The sequence below is a fragment of the Mus musculus genome, chromosome 16 (assembly GCF_000001635.26).
Source record: "Mus musculus strain C57BL/6J chromosome 16, GRCm38.p6 C57BL/6J".
NCBI lineage: Eukaryota > Metazoa > Chordata > Mammalia > Rodentia > Muridae > Mus > Mus musculus.
Window position 1 is genome coordinate 4,302,534 of NC_000082.6, and position 19,852 is coordinate 4,322,385.

Genomic DNA, 19,852 nt, shown 5'->3' on the forward strand with positions numbered 1-19,852 from the left:
TTTTCTGCATTGGGGTGTTGAGTGGAAGTAGCAGGAACCCACAGATAAGGCACATCTTGCCACTTCTGTCTTAGCTCCTGGGGGCAATTATCAGTGGACTGAACTGGCTGGCATGGTGCAAGGACTCATGGTCACAGCAGCCAGGAGACAGGCACGTATTAGGATAGGTGTGCAAGCAAATGAAGTGCTCTGGGCATCCACCCACACCTAAAGGACATGGAGAAAGCTATGGTCTTCCCAGAATCTTGGGCTGGTCTTCTGTCTATTTAAATATTTATCCTGCTATTCCCATAGGTCACTGTCCTGCTCAGCCACTGTCAGAGAAGCTCCTTGACATAGATGGGAACACAGAAACCTACAACTGAACAATGTGAGGAGAGTCAGAGACCTCAAAGCACTCAGTCCTAAATGGGATGTCTTTATGAAAGCCTTCATCAGGGTCAGGGAGCTGTGTAGAAGACAGGGTGGGAAGACTGTAAGATTCAGAGGGAATGGACGATTCCAGAGCCAACAGGACCGACGCACACATGAACTCACAGAGATGATGATGGCAGGGCCTGCGCATGTCCAAGTCAGATGGGGTCCCAAATCTGAGAGGGGAAGTGGACAAGAGCTCCCATCTAATCAAGAAGCTCTCTGCAGTTGACAGCGGTTTGCAAAGGGAACATTGTTTTCTCCGATGGAGTCTCACTAGGTCCATAAACCACACCTACGGGTAGCCCCATGCCCAGCAGTGCATGGCCAGCACAAAATGAACTCAATGCTTATATATTTCTAGTGCTTTTCCTTTCTTTTTTGAGCCCTCCTTTTTTGGTCTGTTTGTTTTCTAAAGAGAGGGGAAGAAGGCTTGGAGCTGAGGGAGTGGGAACCATGATCAGACTATAGTGTATGAAAAAATATTTTCAATTAAAAAAATAAAGGAAGGGGGCTGGCTTGTCTTTATATGACTGAGCAGTATCAACCTGATACACTACGGATATTAGATCCTTGTTCCAGATGTGATCCATATTCCTCCCCGCTGTTTTAGGTTTTCTCTTTCCATGTTAGGCTATCTTTGTTTGTTTTGGTCTGTGTAGTCCAGGTAGCCTTGAACTTGCTAAACAACTAAAGTGGCTTTGAACTCTTGATCCTCCTGCCTCCATCTCCCACGTGCTGGGATTGTGCCACTGTGCCTGCTTTGACAGTAGTCTATGTACCACGGCGTGTGTACACATCTACAAGGTCCAGCTTCCCTGTTCTTCCTGTTGCTTACACACTGCTGTCATCTCTAAGTACTGCCTTCCAAGCTCGGAAACTGACAACTTCCTTGGTTGGGCTAGCCTGACCCTTAGGTTAGCAGAGGCTCGCTCTCTGCTCCCATCTGTTATATGCTCCCTTTGCATTTCCTCCCCCCTTTCTTCTTTCTGAACTTCTCACTTCTCCTTTTTTAAAAAAGATTTATTTATTATTATATCTAAGTACACTGTAGCTGTCTTCATGCACATCAGAAGAGGGCATCAGATCCCATTACGGATGGTTGTGAGTCACCAGGTGGTTGCTAGGATTTGAACTCAGGACCTTTGGAAGAGCAGTCAGTGCTTTTAACCGCTGAGCCATCTCTCCAGCCCTCACTTCTCCTTTTAATCTCTAATTTAGATCTGGCATCAGCTGGGCTGAAGGGCGGCTGACCCTCTAGTGTGCCACCAGTGTGGGGTGAAGGTCAGTGCCCTGAAATGGGGTGAGAGGGAGGGAATGAAGTTCTATTCTCATTGAACACCTGGTTAATCAGTTTGCCTTTAACCATGAAGCCAGAAGAGGGAGCTAGAGGCTAAGCATTGGAGCCACTTCTCCAACTGGAGCATACCTGATGGACACTATGAGGGAAAGCACCTCCAGCAGCAGGTCTGCACCAAAGACGGCCAGGGCAGCCGGTGGGGGAGGGGTGGCGGTGGCTCCATACTTTAGGAAGCAGGTGATGGAGAGAATCAAGAACACGGTGGTTGACAGAAACACATCCAGAAGGGAGCTGAAGGTGGCACTGGCGAACGTCTTCACAGGAGAATTCTTTATGACCTGTTTAGAACAGGAGAGGATGGGATGAGCTGACCTGTCCTCAGATGGCCAGGGAGTACAGTGTGGAGGGACAAGTCCAGACCAGGCAGATGGCCAGGGAGTACAGTGTCCAGACCAGGCAGAGGCATATGGTTCACACGGGTCATCTCCGTTACGAAACTTGCCGAGGGTCACATAGCAAGAGGTTGTAAGACTCTCACACACATTTACACAGTCACTCCTGAGAGCCCAGGAGAACACATCTGGAAAGGCACATCTGGAAAGGCAGGAGGTGATGGGGCTTCCAGGGAACGGAGGGATGTGAAAACTTCACCAGAAGACAGGTAGATATGTAAGCAGCAGCAGCAGCTGAGGAAGGCCTCTGTGTGTGAAATGAGAGTATATGACATTTATTAGGAGAGCCTTCCAGGCTGGAGAGAAGGCTCAGGGGTTAAGAGTGCCTGTTGTTCTTCCAGAGGACCTGGTGTGACTTCCAGCACATGCATGGTGGTTCAAAACGATCCATAACTTCAGTCCCCAGGGATCCAATATCCTCTTCTGTCCTTTACAGGCACCAGGCACACGTGTGGTGCACATACATACATGAAGGCAAAGCAAACGTGAAATAAAAAGCAAATAAACTATGTAATTTTTTTTAAGGGAGCAAGCCTGTGTATCTCTGGGCTGGTTGGGTGCAGGGTGGGCATGAAACAAAGCTTGAAAGGACGGGCACCTGATCGTGGACTGACAGACACAAGAAATGGGCATGGTGTGGTAGTTACTAAAGAGGCACATGCATATTGCCAGGGAATTTGGGAGAAGGAAACTGCTATCACATGATGTGTCCAGAACGTGACCAGTTCCATACCCCTGTAGGCCCTACAGAGAGGTGCCACCCCAGTCAGAGGTCTCTACAGCCAACAGAGGAATAGGAGACAAGGCTCCTATGTGTAGATGAAGGCCCAAAGTGGCTATCCCAAAGAACATGGGGTGAGAAGCCACAGTGGGCTGCAGCCAGATGAGCTGACTCCCATGTGTGCCCCAGGCCTGTCTCAGGAGGAAGATACAGAATGTCAATCCTGGGGCTGTGGTGAAAGAAGGACATGGCACACAGTTGATGGGGCTTCAGGATTCAGGGACGAAGGAGGCTGGAGGTCCGTGGGAGGGAGAGGCATGCGACCTCCCTTCAGTTTAGGGAAACTTCCTTTCAGGCCAAACTGGTCTAGTTCCTCAGCCTTCAATGGATCCCAGGATCTGGAGAAAGTGGGCAAAGTCAGGCTTTGACCTTGGGAGAATGAGAGGGTTGGTCAGCCCCAATGTCAAGCCTGAACTCACCTGAGCAAGGTGGACACAGGGCTAGAGTAGAGGCCTCCTACTCACCCATGGAATTCTGAGGATAACCATGGGCCTGGTCCTAACTTGAGGTCCCCTAAAAAGACCTAAGATCTTACGTGAGGCTGCCACAATGACCTCCTCTGCAGAGGCACATGTGCATCACTGCTCCTTTTAGGGATCTAAGAAACATTCTAGGGAGTAGCCAGGGCTTGGGCAGAGAAGCTCAGGACAGCCAGTGGGGCGTTAGGGGAATTCACTCTCACCTGAATGCTCAGGTTTCCCAACTTTCCCAATTCCTGGTCTAGAGTGCTAAAGCTTAATATTAGGCAAGTGCCAGCAGGATTCGTGTTTGGAGTGATATTTACTGTCTAATGGGAGACTGACAGGGCAGCAACTCTAACCACATAAAGCAACCAGCCATATCTTGTATGCCATGGTCTCTCTGGGTAATGGCCTAGACATAGCAGACATAAAACTCTGCCAATGAGCGAGCGAAATCCAAGTGGAACCCCTCTTGGTCCCAGGGCAGGTGATGGTGCACTTTGGGCTCTGGGACACTCAGGTCAGGTGGGGCCGAGGGAGAGAAAGTTGGGATCTGTTACCTAGAGTGCCAACCAGGCTCCAGGTTCTTCCATCCACTCCTTTCAAGCATCCCTGCTGAGTATGACTGGAAGGTGGGCTGTGGTGGGATTTAGACAGCACAGAAACAGAGAGCTGAGTGCTAGGCTCAGAAGCCACATGGATTCCAATATGAAGGACAAAGAAGACACAGGGGAGTAAAACCCAGACAGTGTCAGGGAAGGTTTCTCAGGGGGAAATGATGTATAAGCTGAGAGGAAAGCTAACTCCCTTAACTCAAGGGAGTTATGGTGTTGGTATGATGGGGGGAATGTGAACCCCACATTTTGGATAGAGGTACAGACCTCCTGATATCAGGAGAGAAGTGTCACTCAAGATCCCAGAACAGGTGTGAACTGGCATCCTTCCAGGGCTGGAATAGCAGTTAGAAGACCAGAAACATCAGCTATGGAGGAAACAGTCTGGAAGGGGTATGTTGTGGCTTTAAGATAATGGAGCATAAGAGGCCTTGGGTTTTTCTCCCTGGCAAAGATAGATTCACATACAGTTCCAACACAGGGTTTCCTGGTTGTGGGAAGTCAACATTAGCCTTCACTTTCCTGCTACTTGGTAAATCGTGAGTGCACAGCGTCCCTTGAGGTCAGTGACTGTGCTGTAAGGCCGAAGTGAGAACGTACCTCTTCCTGGTAGCTGGTTCTATATGATCGCTCCAGCTCCTGGTCCAGGAAGTTCAGGCTGAACTGATTGATGGGCGGCTTGAAGAAATAATCTTTCATCAGGCTGGAAGACACAACCAATGCACCCCATCAACACGAGCAGAAACAGGCTCAGACGCCTCTCAGAATACACCAGCGAACCTACCTCTGAAAGTCACTATGTGGCAGGTGCAGACTCCACACACACACCTCTAGCAAAGTCCTTTGTGTCTCCCTCCACCAAGGGGTGACCACTGTGCAGGATCACCACACTCATTAGACTGTGTTTCTGAATACATGGTCCGATTATCCAGGATCGGAAGACAGTGACAACAGCCTTTATCCTGTGAGGTAGTCTTTTCGGAAAGCCAGCCGATCTCGGTGCTGAGAGGACTTACAGACTTGGAAACTTTGAATGAAGGCAGTTCCAAAGGTTTCCCGTCATCCAGAATACTGACAGTAATTACACCTCAAACATAATGACTTGTTACTGGGAGATGATATTTGTAGATGGGGTGACTGTGGGGTTGTTATCAAATATTCAGAGTGCAGGTGAGACTTGATGATCATGCTCAGCACAATGATTTTAATAGCTGAGAAATTGAACCTGATTTATGTGGCTCTTTTATTCTTTTATGGACTGTCAGCAAATCGTAATATCCTTGCTATGCATCGAAGAATTACTATAAATTTAAGGGAATGCTGGTGTGATTTCAGAAGGCAAATACAAATACAGGTGTAATCTTTGTCCCACATATAGTAGCCATTAGCCCGAAGTCATGTAAACAGGGAAGGAGCCCCACATGTGCCTGTCACATGGTGACTTCCTCCTTTTCTTGTTGAAGATAGATTATTTTCTGTGATAAATATGCAATAACTTATGATATTCTCAGACTCAAAAGAGGAAAAAATGTTCCCTCATGCTGACTCTGTCTTCCTTTCCAATGACAGAGAGAAAATGACAAGGAAGATGCAAGAGGAGTCTGGTGTCTACATCGCAGCAGTCCAGTGGCAGGATCAACTCTGTTGAAGCTGCGTGGCTCTTTCATAGTTAATATTGGGAGTTCCTGCTTCTGGATCTCACAGAAGATATAAAAGCAACTGCTGGGAGGCCCAAGACAGAGCAATCCATCCGTGGAAGAAGGGAAGAGACTGATGGAAAACCCTGCAAGCCCAGCACTTGAATGGCCAAGGTGGAGAGGGCATGGGCTTAAAGACATGTGGGCTATGAATAAGACTGGGGTGGGGCAGGGAAGGAGAGAGAAGGAAAGGAAAGAAAAGGAAAGGGTGGAGAGAAGGAAGAGATTCCCCAAATGCCGTGATCTTGAATTTGTATCACTATGCATGGCTCTAAAGCCAGACTTAGTGGCCTTAAAAAAACAAAACAAAACAAAACACCAACTAGAAATTAGGAATTGGGGAGATGGCTCAGGTTGTGTTTTTCTCGGTTCAGTTACCAGCATCCACACGGTGACTTACAATCATTCATTACTCCCATTCAGTGCATCTGAAGTTCTCGTCCTAGCTACACACATGTGGTACACAACATACACATGCAGGAAACATATTCATACAAATAAAATAATAAATATTGAAAAATTTAAGTTAACCCCTCAAATATTGAAAATACAGATTGACTACAGATAAAGATTGAGGTTATAAAACCTCATTCAGAAAAGCAAGAGGCAGGAAAGAGAAAGAAGCCCAGGTTCTGCATATAAATTATTCTCACATCTAAGTCTGACTCTTGAAATTGCCTCTTAATTGTATGTGACTGGTAGACCCCCAAGCAGTCCAGTTAAAGGTAAAAGAGACCATCCAATTTGAATCAGATAAGTGAACTGCTTGCTGAGGAAAACACTTAGTATTCTTCACAGAGATATAATGACATTCAGATTTTCTAAGCGTCACACACAATGTCAACACAATTCAACATCGCTAGGCTTACAAAGAATATGGAAAACACAATTCCACATAAGGGAAATGCAGTCACTGTAGATCCCCTCAAGACTCCAGAGAGTCTGGAGTAAGAGGACCATGACAATAATTCATGGAGTCAAACACACGTAACAGCAGGGCATGAATAACAAGAGGAGAGGCACAGGTATACATTGCAAGAGTTCATTTAAAATGAAGTGATTTAACATCCACTCAAAGCCCACAGATAAGGCCTAGGATGCTGTCCTAGTAAGCTTCAGCGTCAACCTGATATAACCCAGCATTATCTGAGGGAGTCTCACCTGGGGGAATTTACCAGATCAGACTGGCCTGTGGACTTTACTGTTGATTCATAGGGAGGGCCCAGGCCATTGTGGGCAAGACTATCCCTGGGCAGGTGGTCCTGGGAGCAAGCCAATAAGCAGTATTCATCTATGTCTTCTGTTGCAGATTCCTGCCTTGAGTTCCTGTCCTGATTTCTCTCAATTACAGATTGTGCCTTGGAGAATGGAAACCGGAATGGGTATGTAATTCCTGGAGCTACAACTGAACTGTGGTCTGGGCATCTAGCTACAACAACAAAAAACTGCTGAGTACACAGATGACCAGAAGAATACTGTCAACCACCTGGACCCAACTGATCAGATCAGAGCAGTCTGCACGAATGTAAGCAGTTAAGGACTGAGCAGCACACTTGGCAAATGCATTTATCTTCACCACCACATCGGGTGAGAACATAAAACAAGTCTCGGTTTAAAGGACTGAAACCACACAGAGCATGGGTTTGGACAACAGCATTAAATTCGGTGTTAATAACATATCCCCAAAACATTCATTATGAAAAGGAGCAGAGCACCTTGGAGAAAGGGGGCTCATTCCTAAGCTAGAGCAGGTAAGCTATGAAGTGAGCTTGAAACATCCTGTCGTGTTAAAGACCACATCAAACAAATGAAGGGTCATGTCATAAGGACCCACTCGCCAGTCTTAAGGGGATAACCAGCTAGAGTGAAGCATTCGAGTGTAGCAAGCACAAGGATGTACAGAACAGGAGCGTGCGAGCTCAGGTTAACCATGGTGGATGAAGCAGTAACGGGGAGGGAACTTCTTTACAGTGGCTGCTGCACACCAATGGCAACGTGCTGCAGATGCAATCCACTACCTGAACCACCGCTGCAAAGATGGTGTCAGACAAGACTCATTAACAGAGGTTAACCCAAGGAAGTCTGACAAGGAGTGGGATCTTCCCACCAACTGCCTATTGGCCGCAGTGAGAAGGTTATCATTGTTTGGAGAAACTGGTAAGGCCTCACCCAGTGCAGATGTTAGCGCTTACTAAGGACCAGTGGGTGTTGTACTCCCTGGGTATGACAGACATCACTCCCATTAGGCCTAGCCAGAGAGGCCAACCTGAATCTGAGGGGAGAATTCACAAAATCCAAGTCTTCCAAAAATGAGTCAGCCTGCGAACTTTTCAAATATTAATATCACAAAAGACTAAACAAGACAGTCAAGAATCTTAAACATCTCAGATTTTAAAAGACTCAAGGACTGATCAGTAACAGACACAACATGTGAGTCTGGATGAGATCTGGAGGGAGAGAGCGCTGCCAGTGGCAAGACTGTCAGCTGACAATCTGGAACATGGACTTAGGCTAGAGAGAATATCCCTAAATGTCTTGGGTTTCATATATGTTCAACAACATAATTATTTTTAGGAATTGACATACGAAGGGGTGATGAGCAGACTGTATCCAACATACTTGTCAAATGGTTAAAAAAAAACACAAAAAGAGAAAAGGATGAGAGAAAGGAAAAAGGGTAGTGGGAGAAGGGCATGGGGGGGTAGAAATGAATGTTAAAATAAATATATACTGGGTCTGGTGGCACCTACATCTGCCAGAGCACGACTGTGTCAAGTTCAAGGCTACACTGAGCTACATAGAAAGTTCTAGGCCCTCCAGGACTATATAGTGAGACCCTGAGTCAAGCACTGTTTCAAAACCATTGGGGGATGATAAATTAAGAACAGACTATACTGATAAAATATCGCAAAACCCATTTCTTCGTATGGTACTCAAACAATCAGTTTCTTAAAAATGGGGCAGGCTCAGCATTTGTCACAGATTGACAATCTGTGCTTGATCTTGAATAGGGTCTTAAAAGCTGTCTTCTGACTTCCAATGTATATTACAGTCACATGTAGGGACACAAACATGAAAGAAAAATAATGACAAAGAAAATAAATTAAATGCTAAAAGTGGGTATATCAGGCAGTATATAGTGAATTTCAAGTTACCCCATAACACAAATAAAATAATATAATGACAGCAGACAGACAGCAGACACATCACACTGATGAGGCGGCTCAGGGAACCTGTGGACTCTGCCACCATCTCAGGATATGGCGCCTTACCTGTCTTCTTTGATGACATCAACAAAGTGGGCATCAGTTTTCTCACGGATGTTCTTGAACCTGAGCGGGAGGAGGGCTGACTGGTCCAAGCTCACCCCTGCCCACCGTCCCTTCTCTTGCAGGATCTCACAGAGGGAGGTCTGGCTGTTAGTGAGCTTCTCCTCTGCAGGAGGGCTCAGAAGTCCATTCTGGGTTTTGGAGTTGGGTCCTCCAGAAGCCTGCCTCAAGACAGAGGAAGGAGCACAGGGGGTGAAGTGGTCGCCAGGAGCTCACCCCACTCCACACCCATCCCCCAGCATGCTGGGGCCTCCACACTGAGTCCTGGGAGTCAATTCCCACCCCACATCCCACTTCTCTCCCAGCCCTGCTTCCCCCAAGGCTCTGCTTTGGGACAGGGCATGTCTGGGTGTATGGCAGCCAGAAGAAAGTTGTAGAACAGCCATGAAGTGAAGAAGATGAGCTGAACACAGAAGGGGGCAACAGGGAAGGTAGACGAGGCTCAAGGACAGTTGCAGGGAAGGAAAACCCAAGCTTCTGGATGGAGGTGCCTCTGGCTACGAGAGGCACCCATCTGAGTCCCCTGAGATACTGGGAGGTGCAGAATGACAGTCAGGGGCTCCTGAGGAAGCTCTTTGTTCAGGCTCTACCCTACTCCAGTCCTGCCCTGGTCTCAAAGCCTTGGCTCCAGGCAGCCCCCAGGCTGTCAGCTCTGCCTCAGGAGCCTTTCTCAGGTGCATCTCTTACCTGGAGGAGGTCCTTGGTCCTCTTTGCACCTCTGTACTCTACCCAGCCCACAGCCCTCTAACCCAAGCCTTCTGAACTGGCTGCCCCTGAAGAATCTCATCCAGCTCTACTTTACACCAGTTGGCTCTAGCCATCCATCCTGGTTGTTGTTGTTATTTTGTTATTTAATGCTGGGGATCAAACCCAGGGCCATAAGCATGCAAAGCACATGCTCCGCCTCCACTACTGAGCTGCACTCCCAGCCCCTCCGTCATCTTATGTATTGGTCTATTCAACCCCAAAGCCTAGAAGGTGTGCAACGCTATTACCTAAGAGGAGTTATTTTCAGAGCTAAGAAGTTGATGAGACAGGAATGTCACCTTAGGTGGATGCGCCAGGAGAGGTACTGACAGGAACAACAGCCATGAGCTTGTTACCTTGGTGCTGGTCTTAGGCTCGTCTTGACAGCCATTTTGCACAGTTCCTCCTTCTGCACCAGCTTCAGATTTGGGAGCAAATGTGATTCCACAAGAAGGGCAAGTCTGAGGGAAAACACAGGCCATAGAAATATACTTGGAAATACCTCCATGATACATGATCCAAACAATTCAGGACTGATATTACAACCTGCCTGCTCACAGAAATGATGGAACCAAGTGGAAGGCTCATTGAATCACACAGGTACAGGGAGATCAGAGAACAAACTGGTAAGACGAAAAGGGAAACAAAACCCTTGCGTGAACTCAGAGCAGCATACAGCGGAAAAGAAACTTAAATGCCCACTGGCTGATGGGTGTGGCTGACCGTGGTCATTCAGCCACAACACAACAAACCCTGGACATACTATGCTCTCTTTATTTAAAAAAAAATTAAATTTATTCTTTAACAATTTCATGTGTGCATATAGTACATTCTAATTATTCCCAACTTTTCTCTCCTTCTGCTCTCGCAGCTTCTGTTAACCCCCATCTCCCTACAAATATCATTCCCACACTCCTGTCCTTTTGTTTTATTTTGTGACTTTATCTAGAACCATCTGTGTGACCATCAGTTTGGAATTACCCACTAGAACCTGGAGGGATTATGAGTAGAGATGCAATGGATGCAACTCAGCCTCTTCCAGAACCTGTCGGGAGCCAATAAGCTTAGCAGAGAGGGGTGGAGCCCCATGAGCCCCACCCCTATCCATTACTGACTCCTGACAGGGCCAATACTCTGCATGTCTGGTGCTAGTAACCAAGCTGCACTGAGCTGCAACAGCTGTGTCCTACCTAAATGAATGGCATTTTCTGCCCTTCTCCCTATCTTTAAGCTCTTATATTCCTTCTGCCCCATCTTCCATGTTCCCTGAGTTTTGCAAAGGGTGTTATAAGTGTCTTGTTAAGGGCCTTTATTCTCAATTTACTGAGTGGCCATGAGTTCTGCATTCACTGCCGTTCAGCTGAGTCTGGCCCTGGGCTACTTCTGCAGCTTCCAACGTGTGCTGTAGGACTCTGTGTACCTGGATGCCCTCCACCATGCTTTCTGAAAAAGTCAGGCATGGTGGTGAATCTGTAATCCCAGAATTTGAGAGGCAGAGTCAGGAGGATTATCACAAACTCAAAGCCAGCCCAATTCACACAATTACATAATGAGTTTTAGTACAGCCAGCAAGGGATATCCACTGCCAAAAATCAAACAAGAATAAAAATCAGATACAAAAGCTCCATGCTCCATCTGAGAAGTTGTGAAGGTAGTTCTAGAGAAAGAAGAGAGTGGTGGCTGCTGGGAGGGGAACAGTGACTGCTAACAGCTACTGCCTGTGCTGCAGACTTGTATGTCCCTCTCTCAGCAGGATTCCTACAGTGATGCGGACAGGTGGGAGGGCCTTTAGCAGGTAATCAAGTAACAAGGCCCTGCTCTGATGAGAGAGATCACTGCCCTTATAAAAGGGAGCCAATCAATTCCCTGGCACTCCCATTCCATGAGAAAAGGCCATGTATCTATGAACCAGCATCACATCTTCACTGGATATCACATGCATTGGTTTTCAGAACACTAAGCAATAACTTGTTTTCCAGAATTACATTTATTTTGAATTATGTTTCTGTGCTTCTATATGGGTATCTGCACATGAGAGTGGTACCTGAGGAAGCCAGCTGTGATCTACCCAATTGGAGTGCTAGGAATTAAATCCAGGTCCTCTGCAAGAACAATATGAGTCATCTCTCCAGCATGGGGACAACTTCCTACTGTGGGCACCCTCCAGTTGATGGAGTTTTGTGACATCAGTTAACTGGAGGAAGACAGCTCTCTCTCTCTCTCTCTCTCTCTCTTTCTCTCTCTCTCTCTTTCAAGGGCTCATGAAAACATTCTGCAGTAACATGATGATGGTTATATACCTTGAAAATACACTTTAAACTTATATGATTAAAAGGTTGTCTCTGTGTTATATGGGTCACATCTCATGGTGACAAGCGAGTGGCTCAGTAGACACTATGCTAACCTGAGGGTGATGAGCTCTCTCTGCTGGGCAGCTGGGCTGAAAACTAGGTATCTGTCCTGGCAGACCCAGAATCCCAAGCTTGTAGGAATTAGCTTACCTAGGAAGGCAAAGGTAGGACAAGTATAGACAGGTGTACATGGAGGAAGGCTCAGCTCAGTTACACACTGACCCCCTGACATGTGTAAGATGGAAGTGAAAACTTTTCTTGGAGAGATGCTTTAAGGATTAAATGGAGTGCATATGTGCACAGTCTAATGGTTCCTGGGACTCACCATATTCCGAACAGTCACTGCTACTGTCAGTGGGACACAGCAGCCCCAGGGATGGCGTAGTAATGGCTGATTGCCAGCGAAGAGGATTTCTTCTCAGTGAGAACTATTAAACACTAGGATTAATTATGGAAGACTAGATATTGTTGAGAAATTAAAAACAGCCTAAAGGCAAGAGTATGACCCAAGTTCACATCCAAATTTAGGTCACAGGTCACCACTGCATTAAATGAAAGCACAAAGATTCTAGAGTTCTATAGTTTGGGAATCTGACATAACGCAGATTATGAATATATCCATATTCACTTCAAAGATGGATGTACACATGCCAAAGTAGCTATTATTTATTAACTAGCACATGTGAACAAATACTACCTCCCATGTAAAATCTGTTTATATCCTTTAAGTTTCAATTTTGTGTGACATGTGTGCGTTTGTGTGTGTGCTGGGCTGGGGAGCACACAGAAGTCAGAGGAAAGCTTCCTGGAGTTAGTTTTCTCCTTCTATTTTTAAGTGGGCTCTGGGGATCAAATTCAAGCTGTGTGGCAAGCACTTTCCCCAGGGATCATCTCCAGTGTTGTCCTTACACTATCAAACTGACGTCAGCAAGACAGAACTGCTCCATTGGTAAGTTAATGCAATCATTCCTTTTTGAAATGCTATCTCATAACTCAGGTTAGTCTTGAACTTACATATCAAAGAACCATTTTGACTCTCCTCTTTCTACCTACCAACTGTTGGGTTTGTGTCCATATACCACCACATCAGCTATAGTGAAATAATTTTAAAACATCTTGTGCTATTGACTGAGTTAAAGTTCAAACATTTGCTAATGGAGAGAGTTATGAGTCAGTATTCCACACACAGCATGAGGACTCTAGTCCCATCCCCTGAACCCATAGGTGTCATTGTTTGTTTGTTTTGTTGATGTTTTAAAGCCAGGTATGGCTGTGAGCACCTGTTATCCCAGCACTGGGTCCCTGGGCCTTGCTGGCCAGCTCATCTAGATAAGGGATCTCCAGGTTCAGGAGAGACTGACTGTGTCTCAGCAAGATGGAGAGGAACTGATGGAGATACCTGTATTTGACCTCTGACTACACACATGAACACACACGTGCACACATATCACCCAAGATCAAGCACAAAGTGACTCTCTGAGCCCCAAGTGGAGCAATGAAGGAAATGGGCCCAAGAGATACCTAGTTTTAACTAGAGCTGTTCAGAAGGTGGCGCTGAGTCCCTGCTCCAGTACTGGTGCAGTGCCTAGCTTGCTCCTCCAGAGGGCACACTGAACACTTCACTAACCAAGAGACTGACTAGGAAAGGACACAGCTTAGTGGGGACAGGCTGACCTTATGGTTTGAAAGACATTAACTTTATCAAACCCCTAGAAGCCACTGATCTTGATACAGGAGGATGAAACAGTACAAAGCTATTATTTCACTGGCCACTTTTAAACATCGAGACTGGAGAAGAGCCACAGTGCCACCAGCCTGACATCGTGGTCCTGGTTCTTCCACAAGTGAGTAGTCTACTTAAAGGTCTTACAGGGCAAAATGAAGATGTTCATGTAAAGTATGTCAGAATATTTCAAAAGTAGTATTTATTTATTTATTTATTTATTTATTTATTTATTTATTTTTAAGACATGGTCTCAGGGCTGCAGAGATGGCTCAGTGACAGAGCACTCAATCATGACGACAGGAGTTCAGACCCCAAAACTAATATCAGGAGGCTCACAATACCTGCAATTCCAGCTCTGAGGAATCTGACACATTTTTTTGGCCTCCATGCACACCCCCATACAAGTGTGCACAGACACACACACAATTGAAATAAAATATTACGTTTTAACACAGGGCCTCACTATATAGCCCTGGGTGTCCTCAAACTCATCACACAGTCTTTAAAGTTACAATCATCCTGCTTCCGAACCCTGAGTGCTGGGATTACAGACACGTGCCACCACACATGGCTTCAAAGCAGTTTTGTTTTGTGTGCCAGCTCAGAGGGAACTGGTTGATTAGTGCTATGTGCCATGGGCAAAAGGCTGGACAGTGGGGGCATGGTGGACAGTAAGAACACGGTGGTGAAGGGCAGCTGCTCACTAGGCCTTCTTAGCTGGGCCGCACCAGGGGCACCTAGACTTGGGCGAATCACTGAACTCTATAACGGGGCTCTTTGCTAGTCTCTTTCTTTCTCAGCCACACTCTTTTGGGAAGACTTTCTTGATTAGAATTTTACAACAATTGAAATTTCAAATTTTTCAGAAAAGAAAAAAATCTACCTTCCCTGGGAGAGACACTCTCCTGTCTCCACATCCTATTTCGTCTGGGGCCCCCATGTAGCATGAGGCCTTTGCTGTACAATGCTGTGTATTTTGCTTCTTTCTCTACAGCCCCAATGGCAATTTGGTTTTGACAATTTCTATGGCCTAACCTCAATCTGAAGTCTTTGCTGAATGACACATCTATGAAACCTTCTCCACTTACCAAGAATGTACATCTCCCCCCGCCCCTCTGCAGCTATTGGCATCTTCATCATTACCAAGAACCTCCAACTTAGACTATACCCTTCCCTATACACCTTGGGAGCCACAGCTCACTGTGGAGCAAGGCCAGCAGGCATGTGACAGTAAGTTCACTGTCAAAATGACAACAGCTATGATGAGTTAGAGGTGTTTCTGTGCTACTGACACAGAGGCAGCGTGCAGTCTTGTCATGCACAAGCTCAGGGAGACTTTGGTCACATGGAGACTCTGGTGCTGAGGACACCAGTGTCTGCACAAGCATGAGGAACTAGGTCCAGTCACTGGGAATTCCTGGACAGATAGCCTAGCCAAAAAGCAGTGTGCTCCAGGTACAGCTGGGAGACCCATAGTGCCTCAAGGGAATGAAGTAAAAAGTGACAGAGCAGGACAACCAATGTCCTCTGCTGGCATCATACAAGCACACACAAGAACATACATTCGTATATGTATGTATGTATGTATCTGCATATACCACATACACAGACACATACGCATGTGCACACAAACTCAAAGGAAAGACATACGCCTTCTGAAGACAGAGTGGTTTGTGGACACTGGGGTTTGGCCCCTGACTACCATGGAACTTGACTCTGGCTGCCTTTCCTGTCACAAGGAAATAATCCTGACACCTTGATCTGCTGGGCTCTGGTCACCTGAAATGACCCAAGATGCTGTAACTTCCACTTTGGCTCTTCTGAGTAGCTCTACTGGCACAGACACACTAAAGGGAGTGTAACCATCCCGTAAACAGTATTTCTACAGGCTAAGGAGTTTGCTGGCTGTTGCCTGGGTAACCGGAGAGTCCTTGGAAACTCACCAAGAGCATGCCTCAACACTTCCCCCTCCCACCTCGGTGGGCACAGGCTTTGAAGGAAAACCCAAAGCCATTCCTCTAATACATATGAACCCATTTTCATTTGCTTCTAACATGTTTCCACGCATGCACCCTGATTCTGGTCAGAACACATGGTATAGAGCTGCAGAGTGGGGTTGCTGGACTTTTTTGGTTTGTTTTTATTCAAGGCTGTTTCCCATTATAAGATAAATCATTTTGAAGTTAACACCTGTCCCTTTCCATAACTGCCACAGAGAAGCCTCTTTGGGGGATGGAAATATCAGTCCTGGTTTTGCCTGTTTAGTCTACTGATTACTGACTAGTTAGCAAGTGTGTCCTGGTACTAGAAGCAGCATCCTCTACTACAAGGCTCACTTGGACATGGCTGGCTGGGGTGAGCATCACTATGACAACACACATCAATCACTGAAATCCCCTCTAAGCTCCACCTGTCTCAATGTTTCCTCCTCACATCGTCCTTAACATAGGCTCAGTAAATTCCATTTTACTCAGGAGGAAACCAAGATGTAGAAGAGAAGGGGCTATAGTCACACAGCTAGAATACCACGGAGGAAATATGAGCCCAAGCAGAAGAACATTTGGTCTCAACCACACACACACACACACACACACACACACACACACACACACACACACACACACGAGTGCTCCATGGTGGGAAGGTCACTGCACCACCTGGGGCCAGGGCTTTGTTACTTAGGTATGGGCATGAACACTTTCAAAACTGATGATTTCTGCTAAGGAAATATCTGAGGTGAATAGAAACAAATCCTTATAGGAAAACAAAACAACAATGAGCACAGAAAAGAAAGGCTCCACAGATCTGTGAGAACAGGAAACAAGACAGCTCAGGAACACTAGAGGCAAAGTCATAAATAAACAACTGTAAAAACCCAAGACACAAGATCTCAAAGCAACTTGTGTAGAATCAAAGAACGCTAATTCCTGAACTTTTCATTTAATTCCTCACCCCTACAGGACTTTTGAAGTAAAAAAACCAAAATTGATAAAAAAATCCAGGTGAAGGATAAGTTAGACTCTGCTGAGCATGGTGGTGCAGGCTTGTAATCCTAGAGACATAGGCAGAGAGACCAGTGGTTCTGAGACAGCCTGGTCTGCATAAGACCCTAAAGAAAAAAGAAAAAAAAAGTCTACATTAGTTTCAGTAGACCGTGAGGAGAGAATATTGTTACAATGTTGTGAAAATAGTCCATCAGAAAAACAAAATAAGGAAAGTATTTAGTATTTTGGGAAATGTTCCTCATATATACCACTGCACATCCAATAACATTTTTTAGATGACACTATGCACGTCTTTCCACTTAATTACCATGCGTGCTTTATTACATTTTTGTTCTCTGTGCTGTGTGCGTGCTGGAGCATGTGGTGCATGTGGAAGTCAGAACAACCTGTGGGAGTCGGTTTTCTCCTTCCACCTTGAGGGTCCCGAGGACTGAACTTAGGTTGTTAGGTTTGGTGACAACCACCCTTGCCTGTTGGATCATCTCATGGGTTTCAAAATGTCTTTTAAAATATCTTCTGACTTATAATCGTGGAAAACAGGGTCAAATACATTGTCCCATGCCTATACTCTCAGCACTTGGGAGACTGAGGCAGGAGAGCTGTAAGTTTGAAGGTGCTCTGGGTTAGATAGCAAGACTCCTCCCAAACGCCTTTCAGATTTCTCAGTTCTTAGAACAGGTAGCAATGGTTGCTGTGGTAGCCCTGTGGTTAGAAAAATCCTGTCTGTGTTGTTGACTCAGAACTTTATAAGTCAACCAGACTAGAGTCTTTTTTTTTAGATGAACTCATTTATTTGACACATTAAGTTATGCAAAGAAAAATATATGCAACTGCATAAAAAGAACCACGTTTTCATATTATTAAACACAGCAGTGGCCGAAATAATGAATTGTAGAATGGACCCCAGGATTTAATGCAAAAAAACATCCCATACAGAAAAATGTCAGGCTTCTAGCTTTACAGAATCCAGCACTACACGGGCTTCTTTATACTCCTCGGCTTCTTCCAAGTATTTTTCACTTTCTAATATCTGCTGAAGACCAGTATATGCAGCCTCTAACTGACGCTGGCAATCTGGGATCATCATCCGGGACTCTTGCAGGATCTCTGCCTGCTTCTTAATGGCATAGTTCTCTCCATTTTCAGCCTTCATTTTTTCAATCTTTTCTTCTTGCTGCTTTGCTTCTTTTTCGTACATCACTCTTTCTTTGACCAATCGCCTCACTACTCCGGTCTTGATCTTGATCTGCCTCACTCGAGGATCGGCCATGGTCCCTAAGGCGCCGCAGGAAGGAGAGGCCGAGTCTTTTTTTGTAACACAATCAGTGTTCATCCTGAGACTCTGTTGCAAAAGGGAGAGATACCACTCTATGCTAGGCCTCTTCAGGGTACCAGGTCATAAATCCACTAGGAGTTTACTCCCTTTGATGAACTAGTCCCTGACACAGGAACAGCAGCCTGCTGAAGGGAAGTAAACAGACTGTACAGGATCCCAAGCAACAGTAAAGTCCACCTTAGGACAGAAAATATTACTAAGGCAACAAACCAATGCCATTAGTTCAAGGCGCTGACAGATGTACTGGAGAGACTGGCACAAAGAATGCAGAGCAGACAACTGGGATTTTACAAACTCTCCCACCAAGAGTGGCTCTTACAAGGCTGAGTCATCTTCACTGGATGCAGACTCAGCACTCTACCCCTCTGCAGAATCGTAGCACAGTTACAGGAGTTCTCAGGCCTGGATGCCTGCTCCCTTCTGCTGCTGGGGAGATGGGCCTGTAAGAAGGGCTCCTGGCGGTATTGACTCCACCCTCTGGGCCTGCCTTTTATCTCTTCATGTGCTGTATACCCCAAATGTAGGATCGATGGACTCCGGTGTTCTGGGATAGCTCTAGTCTGAAGAATCCTTACTACATGGCCAAGCTATCCATCCAGAACTCAGACATTATACCTCATGAGCTAACTCATCCTTCTCTCCAGAAAGGGAAACAAGGACCTTCTTTTCCCCACCTCATAAATGTGTTGGCCATTCAGTCAACAGACCCTGTCTTCCATTTCCAGGAAATTCATGTTTGGAAATGTGAACATGGCAATAGAGTATGCCAAGTGGTTTTTGCCCTTCTGATCAAAACAGATTTACAACTAGAAGAAAATGGTTTTTCAAGAGGAAAGAAATCCCAAGGCATTTTTCTTAGACTCCCTGATGCTAGAGTTGCTGGTGTGTGCAGGGGAACTCAGCCACACACACCCAACAAATGCAGATGATGAATGTTGACCTCTATCTCTCTACTTAAATAAGGCTCAATAAGGCCCAGGGAAACCAGCTTTCCCCCCACACAAAGAACACTTTTGGAAAGCCACGTTTTTGTTTTTGTTTGTTTGTTTTGTTTTAATTCTTCCCTGCCTGTTTCAGGCCAGTCCACAACCTGACAGTCCACTTCGAGATGCCACAGAACACCATGTCTAATACATGCAGTTGAGGGGAAGTCAGAAATCCTGACTGCCCTGCATATACAGGGGTCTAACACTACCATCCTGAGCCGTCACCTACGGTAGTAGCCAGGGTGACACCGGGCAATGATGGGGACATTTGGCTTAGCATATATATGTGGTACTAGTAGGCAGAGATCAGAGGTGGTGTTGACCATCTGGCAGTATGCAATATCCAGAATTATTGGGTCTGAACTGTTGGAACTGTGAAGAAAGTTCTTTAAATTAATGAAGCACACAAGTAAAATGGTAAGTGAGATTTCAATGAGCCTAGACATGGCATGACCAGGAGCAATCACGTGATTGGCACTGAAGTCCAGAGTCTTCACAGATAAATAATGTGGCTAGACCAACAGATTGCCACACTGTAAAGCCTGTTTATGTTTGTTTATTGGATACAGGGTCTTACCCTCTAGTTTAGATTATTCTCAAACTCACAGTAATCCTCCTGTTTCAGCCTCCTGAATGCTAGAATTATCAGCCAC

General features: G+C 45.8%; 1 protein-coding gene and 1 pseudogene across 4 annotated transcripts in view; both read right to left on the minus strand.

The window, feature by feature from the left end:
* Positions 1 to 19,852, minus strand: part of Adcy9 (adenylate cyclase 9) — a 152,351-nt gene that overhangs the window by 17,648 nt on the left and 114,851 nt on the right. For 2 of the 4 annotated variants that reach the window (XM_011245806.1, XM_011245805.2), the window contains exons 4-7: positions 10,095 to 10,256; positions 8,992 to 9,209; positions 4,623 to 4,725; positions 1,844 to 2,052 (exon numbers count right to left, since the gene is read on the minus strand). In XM_011245806.1, the coding sequence (XP_011244108.1) occupies positions 1,844 to 2,052; positions 4,623 to 4,725; positions 8,992 to 9,209; positions 10,095 to 10,256 (692 nt within the window). The remainder of the gene's footprint in view (positions 1 to 1,843; positions 2,053 to 4,622; positions 4,726 to 8,991; positions 9,210 to 10,094; positions 10,257 to 19,852) is intronic. The other 2 variants (NM_001291910.1, NM_009624.3) reach the window with 1 other exon arrangement.
* Positions 17,648 to 18,177, minus strand: Gm6142 (predicted pseudogene 6142; annotated as a pseudogene).